Genomic DNA, 12,133 nt, shown 5'->3' with positions numbered 1-12,133 from the left:
GAACAAAAAGTAAGCTCCACGATTCTCCCCTCTGCAGAGTGTGGTGATGGTGGTCTTCAGTGAAGACAAAAACAGAGATGAACAGCTCAAGTACTGGAAATACTGGCACTCTCGGCAGCATACGGCGAAGCAGAGGGTCCTTGACATTGGTAAGTTGACCTTGACTTCCCTGTATAATCCTCGATAAACTGACATGTTGTCTCGATGCCAAGGGGAGCCCGGCACAGTAATCACAGCTGGAGCCACAGAGCTCTTGTGATGTGCCAGGCACGAGTCTATGTCAGGACATTCAGTGCAGATCAGACTGAGTAACCAAAATCAGGCTAAGCCGAGAGCAAAGCATTTTCTATTCTATGAAAGTCAACTGTGTCTCATAAAATCATAGTCATATATTTAGATTTGCAATGACCATTTCAATTCGTAAAACGTGTTTCCTGGCCTCTCCATTTGAACCTAATAGGCAGTCAGCAGGTCAGATGAACTCTTATCCCTGTGACATAAATAAACTCAAGCTCATGTGACCTTAAAGGCATTTGGCAAAGGTCACGTGACTACACAGTGAGTCTCTAGTTCCCTGTCCAGTGTTTTTTCCATTTCAACACACTCCTAGTGTATGCAATGCTAGGTGGTCAGGCAAGTGAACCGTCTAAAGAAGAAGTGAATCTGCCAGGAGTCTGTATACCCCTAAACATGAGGTCTGTTCTGTACAGACCAGCAGCCTCCTGGATGGCACATCACTCGGGGTTCAGTCTGGAAGGCAACACCCATGCCCAGTAATTCACTGGGCATGAGTTCATTGCCAAGGTTGGAGAGGCTGAAGGCACAATGAGACAACTCAGCTATTACCTGCAGGGCTGGAGAATCAAAGGGAGGAGGAGGTGGGTGTTGGAGGAGCCACCCAGCAGGAGCTGGGACCACAGTGAGAGCTGCTTTCCAATGGGAGATGAAAGCACAGCAGAATCGCTGCCAGAGACATTCTCAATGCCAAGAGGGAGGAGAAGAACTGTCCTGGCTTCTCTCTGCCTCCTGAACTCCTGCCAGTGCCTCCCATTGGCAGAATTTAACTCAGAGTCAGAGGGCACATTAACCCGGAAAGTGCAGTTTGCAGAATCAACCTCTGAGATGCAGAGCAAAGCAGGGGAAGTCAGGGAATAGATCTTACAGGCTCCAAAAATTACTTAAAAACAGACAGTAATGTATGTGTTTCCAAATAATTTTAAGACTGTTTCCATAAGCAGTAAGTCATTTCTCATTTGTAGACTTTATTACTCCATTTTGCTGACTAAGATGCTGCAGTCCAAATGAGTGTGGGCCAAGTGAAGGCTCCTATCATGTTGGGTATGAAAAGGTATTACTGAGCCTTGCAAAGGACGATTACTTTGATTTCTTACACACTGCAATGAGGACTTTTCAGATCTTCCATTTCACCCTGGCTAGGACTCCTTGACCACAATGGCAGAGTTTAGTGACTAGGATAGGGTCAGAGACTCACCGTAGAAGATATTGAAACTAGTTACTGGTTTTTCTTACAAAATAGCTAAGCCGCTCCTCACCCCTGCATCACACACATACACCTATTATATTAACTAGTCAAACATATTTATCGAATAAACAAGGAAACTGGGGCCTAGGAAGGCTCACTGGCCTATATCACATGACTCCCCCTCAGATAATTAGTACAACAGTCAGGATAAGATCTGTCTTCCTGACCTGGGTTGATAAACTAAACCAAGACGTGGTGACTAGGACGGGGGTTGGGGATACTTGCCTTAACCTGTTTAGTTAAATCTGCATAGAGCAGAGGAACAATTTTATTTTATTTAAAAAGTTAGCCTTATAATTATTACCGAAGAAAATGAAAGGAGCAATTAAAGAGAAATATGGAGTGGGTCCAAATAAGGCAAATAATAAAAGCATTTTACTGGCATAACTGTTGATCCAACTTTGATATCGTTACGGGGTTTACTTTTCTGAGACTAGAATGGTTTCTCAGATCTTCAAATCTTCAAATCTTCTCTTCTTTATCATCTCTTGCCTGCCTTCAGACTTTTCTTTCTGTATACACGTGTGTCCCCATAGACACACACATGCTTTGTCTCTGAGATTTGTGACATTTACTAAGTAACTTCATGGGTAGCTGGGTTACTTGCTTACAACCTGAGAACAAGGCATTAAATCCATCAGTTAGCTTCAATGAGACATGTATTTTTTGAGCACAGTCTCTACCCCAACTTCAACTTGACATCTGCTCACATAGAGTGAGAAAATATGCAAAAATCTCATTTAATTCATTCTTCTGCTAGATTAAAAAAATCAAATCATGCATTTCTCTGCCAGTGGGTTGTAAACACCATTTCCCATGTAAAGGAGCGCCAATGGTGTCCTGGCACATATGTCTGACTGTTGCACCATCATCTGCTTTAACTCTGGAGTGTGATGTTGAGAAAGTTTCTGAGGTCACCCCTTGTCTCCACTAGGAGTATCATGGAAGGTTATCAGTGCCTGCAGAGGGTGAAGGAAGGCAGAGAGTGGGTGGGCCATACGTTTACCAATTTTGGTTAGGAACCTACGAATGGCCTAAACAATAAAATAAAAAAAGAAGTATCTGGAATTATTTGATGCATTTCTTTTTCGAAACCTCCGTGAAGCTGGAGGTTAAACTCAGGGCTCAAAAGTCGCAATTCCCAAATCTCCACCAGCATCTGTGGTCTGCAGATCCAACCAAGTCAGCCAGGCAGTGACCCTGAAGCTGGAGTTAGAGACCAAGATGAGGGCCCCTTAGCTAAAGCAAGGGTTATTATTTTTAAATTGATACATAATAATTATACATACTTATGGAATACCTGTGATATTTTGATACAGGCATACAATATGCAATGATCAAATCAGGGCATTTAGGATATCCATCGTCTCAAGCATTTACCATTTATTTCTGTTCAGAATATCTCAAATCTTCTCTTCTAGCTATTTTGAAATATACAATAAATTATTGCTAACTATAGTCACACAGCTCTGCTGTTGAATGCTGGAACTTATTCCTGCTATCTAACTGTGTTTGTACCCATTAACCAACATCTCTTCATCCCGCCCTCCCCGTCACTCTTCCCAGCCAGGGTGACCTCACGTGATCTGCCTGCCTTGGCCTCCCAAAGTGCTGGGATTACAGGCGAAAGCCACCGCACCTGGCCAAAATAACCCATTTTCTTGTTTAAAAGCCGAGATGCTAAGAGGGAAGAATTTTATGCAAGGTCACACATGTGATAAGTGGTATGTAGGTGGGATAGAAACTCAAGAATGCCAAAATGTGCACCATTTTTTATTTTTATTTATTTTATTTATTTGTTTACTTATTTATTTTTGAGACGGAATCTCACTCTGTTGCCCAGGCTGGAGTGCAGTGGCACAATCTCTGTTCACTGCAACCTCCGACTCCCTGGTTCAAGCGATTCTCCTGCCTCAGCCTCCCGAGTAGCTGGGGCTACAGGCACATGCCACCACACCCAGCTAATTTTTTGTATTTTTAGTAGAGATGGGGTTTCACAGTGTTAGCCAGGATGGTCTCGATTTCCTGACCTCGTGATCTGCCCGTCTCGGCCTCCCAAAGTGCTGGGATTACAGGTATGAGCCACTGCACCCTGCCATTTAAAAAAAAAAAAAAATTATTTGAAGCCCTCTCTCCACCACATACCGCCTTTGTATTCCAGCCTCTAGCCAGTTCTTGGCATCCACCAGGCCGTCTACATGGAGAGTGGCTGATTTACAGACGTCCTGATTCTTTGGTCTGTGCCTTCCTCTCCAGATGTGGAGGATGTTTTGCAGTCTGAGTGGTGGACCTCTTGGCTCCTGCTGGTTCTGACACTGGTGGAAGCCAGTTTGATATGTGGTTCTTGTACATTGGGTCATAAACTGTTTGGCAGGAGTTGGGGGCAGGGGAAGAAAACATTAGCAATAAGCTCTAACTTGATATAAGTAAACCAAACAAACCCAGGCCCAAGTGGATTCTGCTGCTTTTCAAAACACATAAGCAAAGTCCTCTAAGTCTCACAAGTTCATTCTTGTGAGCTCCTTGAATAACAACAATTATTCAAGGTCATAAATAAGTTTACATTCTGCAGTCCCAGGAGCATTCCTGTATCAGTTATACCTCCTGTGTGGAATAACCACTTAAATTAAATTTGCAGTTTGATTTCCTCTGAGTGAGAAAGCCCCTTTAAAAGAAGACATGGAGTTAGGAATGGCCCCAAATTAGTTAACACCGGTTTCAGGAAAAGCACAGTTATTCCACATTCATTCTGCAAAAGTTTACTGAATACCTACTATGTGCCAGACCCTTTGTTAGGCACTGGCAACACAAATGTAATTAAGGCAGAGCCCTGTACTCAAACTGCTCAAGACTAGGGGCAAGAAGATGACTAGCTGAGATACCACGTGGTAAGTGGCAGCATAGAAGAGCGCTTCCCAGAGAAGTTTCTGAGACTCATCTGAAAGGATAACTAGGGCATGCGAGGTCAAAAAGGTAGGGAAGGGTGCTGCAAGTCGTGCAATAGCACATTCATAGGTACGGTAATCAAGACAAACAAAAGTGGGACTGAGGCCAGGTGTGGTGGCTCATGCCTCTAATCCCAGCACTTTGGGAGGCCGTGGTGGCCAGATTACCTGAGGCGAAAAGTTCCAGACCAGCCTGGCCCACATGGTGAAACCCCATCTCTATTAAAAATACAAAAATTAGCTGGGCATGGTGGCAGGCACCTACAATCCCAGTTACTCAGGAGACTGAGGCAAAAGAATCCCTGGAATCCAAGAGGTAGAGGTTGCAGTGAGCCCAGATCACACCACTGCACTCCACCCTGGGCAACAGAGCAAGACTCTGTTTCAAAAAAAAAAAATGGGCCTGACAAATTATTTAATAAAGTCTGATAACACTATTAGCCAAGGTGGGAAGGGTGGACACTCTCATGCATGAGAGTGAGACTGCTAGTTGATTTGACACATGCAGAGAGTAGGGTGAAGGAAGAAAGTACATGGGGCTGTGGAAAGGCTTACATTTTTTAAGGGGATCTTAGAATGGCAGGGAGATGAAGCATAGATGGAATTTTCTGGTCTCAAACTCTAAAAGAAACCCTGGTTAAGCTGTTTTTATGTGTCACAGGCTGAAGCCCTGGGTCCCCAGTGGAGGCTGACTGAGCCCAGGGAGGATTCTAGGGGTCCACAGACCCAGAAGGCTCTGAGTGTTAGAGGTTCATTGATTCTTGACACCTCAGTCCTGGTGGCAAACCTCAGAGCTGTGGGTAGAATGTTAGGAAATGCTATTTGAGTTCTTCTGCGATCACCCACCTCACCGTGTTTGCAGATGAACATCACTAAGCCAGAAGTGGAGCTCAGAGTTTCTTGCTCTTTGTTGCTTTAACAGTATCTTGGCTCTACAAAGTCTTGTTTTACAGTTTTGTTAGGGAGATATTCAAGTGTGGGTGTGTGTGCATTTGTACTTTTTTATACTGAGGTTTAACATGAATATCTTGTTTAGCCATGTTTTTCTGTTGTTGAATGAAGAAGATTTTAGAGATCCAAGATGTGTAAGAGAGGGTAATAATAGAAATTATACCTGCAAATTGCCATTCATTCAAGTGGCTGTGTTACATTTGCACATCAGTCCTCCCAGAACTTTAATAAGGACAGACAGTAGAGAATGTGCAGAAGTAATAGTCAAACAGAATACTGTGATAAAATGAACTTTCTCTGGAATGAGTTGCAGTGCTTGATATTGGAGGCTTTGGATAACCATTGGGGATTTTTGGCAGGTTTGTAATGGAATATCTGTGTTTTAGGGAGGTAATTCTGAGCCAGCATGTGGGATGGATGCCGTGAGGGATGGACTGGCAATAGAAGACCAGCAATAGCCAGGCGAAAGACTGGGATTGGAGGCATGAATTGCAAAGGGGAAATACAAAATTAACCCAGGACTGAGAGACAAACTGTAGAGCTGATAGAGCCTTGATGACTGATTGGCTGTGGGGGATACAGGGGAAGAAAAAGATTATGAAGAAAAGCGCAGCTTTGCTAAATGGTTGGATGTCCTCCCCAGAGGCAGGGGAGACAGAAGGGGAGCACGGCCAAGTGTTGGGGGAATGGAGGTTGGCCAGGTACTGAGTTCAGCCAGGGGTGTGTTGATTTTGAGGCACCGTCTACACACAGAATAGTCTGGGAGCATCCCAGGACTTATTTGCACTGTGGAGTTACCCTGTTTTGCACAGTGTGTGAGCCATTTAAGAAAATCTTTAAAATGGATCACAAATAAAAACGTTAACTGGACTAAATATCAATCAAATCTCCTCAAATAGTGGATAATTTCAAAACCACGTTCTCTGGAAGGCATATTTTTCTATTTGTTACCTTTCAAACAGGGAAGGGAAATTAGAAGAGGAGGTTCAACAACCAACATTAACTTCAGAGAGTGAAAGCCAGAAACTACAACAGTTAATTGGTAGCACATGCATATATAACTTCTCCCTACGGAAGAGAACTAAGAATTCCTTTACTACTTTCTGGTGCAGATGTTCCAAAATAATGCACGTAACAGTTCTGGTGCTTTCAGAATGGGCAGTACAGGTTGTGATGTAATGAGCCTGATTCCATAAACACATCCAAATAAACATCATTACTTTATAGTCACATCCAGTGTAAGCATTATTGATACAAGGTTGTAGTTAATTGTGAAATAAACTGTATGCCCTTTTTTCAATGTCTGTCTTTAATGTTGGTTTGCAGTAATCTTTCCTGTATCAGGATTTATTAGTTACATTGTTAATATTAATCCTGTAGATTTCCATGGTAATTAGCAGGCAATTAAAGTACAATTTCAGTTATTAGCATGTGATTATAGGATTTTCGTCTGTGTCCTAATACAAATCTATTTCTTAAGAGTTAGTGTTTAAATTGCTTTCTGTTGAAAGTAGTTTTGTAGTAAGGTCACGCTTTTTTGAAAACTTAAGCTTTCAAAATGAAATGAAAACATTTCTTCACTTTTGATTCTCCATAGTTCTCTTTAAGGGTAAAGGAAGCCTCTCAAAAGACTCTTGATCACAGACTTTAGTTGACCTCTGTGAATGATTCAGCATGGCTGTCCTGTTAAGGTCTAGAAGCTCTTTTTAATCCGGAGTCATGCTCCACTTTCAAACAGGAATCATAATTAAAACTAAAGGACAGTTTTATTTTAACTGTTAAAAAAATAAAGAGTTTTTTTCTTTGAGTTTTTTAGAGGAAGCTGGCTTTGGATGTGCCCTATAAGCATGCTTTCTCAGTTTTTATAGCCAGTCCTGGGCTTGGCTACTCTGAGAGCTATGCAGAAAAGTGGGAGGGTGGAGATTTAAGGTGGTGTGTGGGAAGAGGTGATGTCCAATTGTTGGGAGGTCAGGTAGCCAGGTGGCTAGGTGGTCAGGTGGTAAGTGGCTAGGTGGCTATTACCTAGCCTATTACCTGATCAAGTGGCCAGGTGGCCAGGTGGTCAGGTGGCTAGGTGGTCAGGTGGTAAGTGGCTAGGTGGCTATTACCTAGCCTATTACCTGATCAAGTGGCCAGGTGGCCAGGTGGTCAGGTAGCTAGGTGACTAGGCAGACAGGTGGTCAGGTGGTCAGGTGGCCAGATAGCCAGGTGGTCAGGTAGCCAAGTGTCCAGGTGGCCAGGTGGCCAGGTGGTCAGGTAGTGTGAATCTGTGGCCCCAACAGGCCTGGGAGGCAAGGGCACCAGCAACTCCCAACTCTCTTCAGCAAGGCTTCCCACCATCCCATCTAGTTTAGTTCTCTGGCTCTCTGGAGGGCTATCCTTTTCCCTAAATTATACAGATTTGCTGTCTCCCTACAGTCTGGAAAATATAGGTCTTCCCTCCCTTAAAAATAACTCAAGTAAATAGAATTTCATTTTTTGATGTTTTTCTAGGCTGTTTCTATACTTCTGAATAGATATGAAAAATAAATTTGGTTACAAACCTAACCAAACCTCTTGAGAGCTCCCAAATTAAAAAAACAAAATCCAAGGGCTGGTGAGAATTCAGGCTGTAGTTAGAGCTCAGTCAGAAGAGCAAGCTCCATCCTCACGTCCTCCCCAGGACCAGATGCGAGGGGGGCTCTGGGGTGTGGGCCAGCAACGGCCTCACTTGCAGCTCCAGATCCTTCTCTGTTGCATCTGCCCTTGCTGTTATCACGAGTTCATGTGCAGTGTAAGACATGCTCTGTTTTCTAGAGACGTGCTAAAGCTGCAGTTATGGAAAACTCCTTTTCATCTCAACCTTGATTAGAAACATTTCTGTGATAAAAGTGCGGTAGGCTGTGAAGGTTAATTAACTTAAAACACTGTAAATGCAAGTGTTCTCTAAAGTTTAATATTTGTTTAGGCAGAAAATAATTTTCAATCATAATTGAGCCACTGTGGGTTTTCACTTACTGGATAACTGTCTCAGGATGAATCCTGGAAACTCATTCTGTTGAGGCCAGCATCTCTGGGGAAAATCCCTTCTGCTGTGTGTGTGATAGGGGTGGTCCTCGGGCTCCCTCTGGTTCCCTCCAGGGAAGGCTCAGGATCCTATCCCCAGCGCCAGCCCCTGATCCCTGCAGACTCCCTTTCAAGCTATTGCTGGGCCTTCCTCTTTCCTTCCACCCATGTTTCTTAAAAGATGAGCCTGTGCTTCCTGCCCGACATCTTAAACTATCACTCATTTCTCAATCCAGCATAATCTGTCTTTTATTAATATTTTGAAATGACAGATCTCTTTTCACCCTTCACTATTTTTTCCTACTTATTTCCAACCTCTTGTTTGACCCTTCTCTGGGGTTCTCCTTGCCTAGAATAGCCCTCCCTCACTTCTTCACCTGGAAGACATCTCACACCTTAAGACCTTTTCCCCCTAAGATTTTCCTAATCTTCCCAGGTAAAGTCAGCTGCTCCCCTGTGGGCTTTGCTTTAGATCTAAACAATAGCACTTGGCAGGGTTTCACTTGGTTCATTCATTCATTCATTTATTCATCCTACTAGACGCTGAACTCTTTGAATGAAGAGAGGATTTTTTTAACCTTAAATCTTTGTATGCTTAGCAGCTGGTACAGAACCTGGCAGAGAACAGATGCTTAACCAATGGTGCATAATCGATGAGCACACTGCCATGTGTGGTTTTGTGCATCTAGGTGACAGTGACAGTAAGCAGGCATGTGCCTGGTTCACTGAGAAATCTGACTGGGGTTGGACTCTCCTCTTTCATGCTGAAAGAATCATTTTTGGTAGTATTTTTCTGATACTAGAAGACTATGCCTTTAGTACTTCCATTTCTTATATTTAAATATATTTTATTGTACTATAAACATTTTGATGTAACTTCAATACCTCTGAGACTTAATTGCTAGCCTACAAACATAATATATATATATACTTATAAACAAGGATAAATGTCTCCTTTTAAACTTAACTAGAAATTATTTCTGTTTTCCTGAAACAAACGTGGAAAATTGTTGAAAGGCAAACTTTTTTTTTAAAAAAAGTAGCTAGATGTGTAATTAAAACTTACAACAAATGTGTCCCTTCATCATTTTTCTTCACTGCTCCTCGGAACTCAGTTTTTCTGGTTCCAGCATATTATCGTTTAATAAGCCTTTTCTGATATTTCTCCTACTCCTGGAAATGTTAAAGCTATGAGTGGTTAACCAGAAGGAATGTTACAGAGAAGATAAAAGCAGACAATACTTGAGCCCTCTGAGGGTCTGTTTTAATGACAGGGTAAAGCTGTCCTATAGAGATACTGGTTTAGATGATGAGATTTCAAAATCAAAACACACACACATACTAACACGCACAGATAACTGAAACCACTGATAGACCTATTGTGCTTAGTACTATACAATGCTATATTTCCTATCTGTCCTTTTTTATACACATTTACTAGACATTGAGTTGTTTTTCCCCTAACTGATGGGACTTTTGTTATATCCATAGTTGTAACATCATTCTTTCATCTCCAGCGTGGAATTTATACTTTTGATTTCATGGTTTTTGTTTGGAACCTCATTTTCTTTTTTCAGATGTGCATTTAAGGAAACTTCAAGCACTCTCATAGTATTATAGTTTTCAGTATTATTGGATTGGCTTAAAAATGCCATACACACACAAAAAAATCCTAGAGATACTATTAGGTAGTTCATGAGACTCATATGTTTCATGAGCAAAACTACAGAGCTGGTCTATTCAGCCACCCTCTAGCATTTGCTAGAAGTTTCTGCCCCTGTGGCCTTCAATAGAAACAACTGTATGTCTTTGTAACATCCACAAATGTGAAATTAGGCAAATTTAAAGTTTTTCTTCCTTGTTGACAAAACCTGAAACTTGCCAAGTTTTTTCAAAATTAAATTAAACTCTTTGAGGTTGTAGAAGCCAAAATAAGGTAAAGCTAATCTGAAGAAAACTCTTTGAACAGGCTTCAGGAATGTGGACCACCACTAGTTTCTCTGCTTTTGAAAAGACATGTGTTGAAATAATTGAGTGCTTAATAAATGAGAGTCTCGTCATTGTTCAACAATCCTGTGCCACAGGTGCTGTAGTGCCTCCATTTCACAGATAAAGCAGCCAGCTTAGTGAGGTCATGTAGTTCTCCAAAGGTTGCTGTGGACTCAAGTCCACTCACACCCACCATCTGGGGTCAGCATTACAACGGTAAACTGTAATAGCAACAGCAGTTTCCCTCCTTAGGAGAATTCAAATTCCTATTTTGACGTAATATCAAAATGTCTAACAATTTCAGCATTGATGAAAAATAAGTAAAAGCACACAGGACTAGCAACGTGAGTCATTCAAGTAGCAGTTAATGCAAAAATCATTCCTGCAACAAACTAGAATAGTCCATGAGCCACTTCCCACTGGCTTAACACAGGTAAGAGGTTTACCTTCCTACATCGCTTAACTCATTCTGTGTCTGTGACTTGGGCAGTCAGGGGTAAGTGGGAAGCTTGATAATGAACATTTATCTTACTATATTTTGAGTTGCTCAAGTAATTGGGCTTGTAGTTTAAATTTAGTGAAAGATAATCCACTTGCAGATTTGTAGTCTTTGTTCTGCACTACCAATTACCAAAAAGTTATTTCTAGTGTTTGAATCTATTCAGTCTGCAACTCTGAAGTACAACTATAAGTGTTTGAAAATTTTTTCTCACACTGAGGGTTGTTAGACACTAGAATGAGGCTGTGGAATCTTATAGAACAGACGTTCTTGAGACGCTTGCCAATAATATAAAATACCACCATTTCAGAAAGAGTTCAGTTTCGTTTTATAAATTAGAGTCGGTGTAACCAAGTGTTATAGTTTCTGGAGATATCATCTGGGGCAGGAAAAGATTAGAGAGCTTTATGGGAGAAGGGGCCCTGTTTGCTGGGATGATTACTGCTGATTAACCACTTTGGGCAGTAACTTCTAATCCTACGTGCCTATAACTTCTTGTCCCCTCATGTACTCCCAAGAGTGTCAGTATATTAGACAACAGCATGAAGAATAGAAAACCAGCATATGCTTGAGTAGTTCATGCAGTGTTACAAGCGTCTTACTTACCAAAGCACAGTTTGCATTTTCATTCATTCAGAAAACTGTCAGAAACTGCCAGGTACTTTTGTGTGATTTACAAATTAAATTTGTGGACAGAGATAAAATGGTTATAGTTAAATCTCCCTGAGCCACATGGACTAATGAAAGGAGCTGAACGTTAGGCCTGTCTGAGTTACTAAATCTGGGGCTATGTGCTGTGGTGCAAACATGGGCACACGTGCATGTGTATTTATGTGTGTCTACGTACAGGATATGACCTATTGTCAGTTTGAAATCAAGTTTGCTAGTCAAGACCAACATTCCTTTTTTTTTTTTTTTTGAGATGGAGTCTCCCTCTGTCGCCCAGGCTGGATTGCAGTGGCGCGATCTCAGCTCACTGCAAGCTCCGCCTCCCGGGTTTACGGCGTTCTCCTGCCTCAGCCTCCCGAGTAGCTGGGACTACAGGCGCCCGCCACCTTGCCCGGCTTTTTTGTATTTTTTTAGTAGAGACGGGGTTTCACCGTGTTAGCCAGGATGGTCTCGATCTCCTGACCTCATGATCCGCCCGTCTCGGCCTCCCAA

At 42.1% G+C, this 12,133-nt stretch overlaps 1 protein-coding gene across 2 annotated transcripts in view; it reads left to right on the top strand.

Annotated features, from left to right (window-relative positions):
- Positions 1–12,133, top strand: part of GRHL2 (grainyhead-like 2 (Drosophila)) — a 192,637-nt gene that overhangs the window by 97,047 nt on the left and 83,457 nt on the right. For both annotated transcript variants that reach the window (XM_011931471.1, XM_011931464.1), the window contains one exon: positions 38–149. In XM_011931471.1, the coding sequence (XP_011786861.1) occupies positions 38–149 (112 nt within the window). The remainder of the gene's footprint in view (positions 1–37; positions 150–12,133) is intronic.

The sequence above is a fragment of the Colobus angolensis genome, unplaced genomic scaffold, assembly GCF_000951035.1.
Source record: "Colobus angolensis palliatus isolate OR3802 unplaced genomic scaffold, Cang.pa_1.0 Scaffold121, whole genome shotgun sequence".
Lineage (NCBI taxonomy): Eukaryota > Metazoa > Chordata > Mammalia > Primates > Cercopithecidae > Colobus > Colobus angolensis.
The sequence above is the reverse complement of the archived record's forward strand: the minus strand, read 5'-3'. Positions and strand labels throughout refer to the sequence as shown.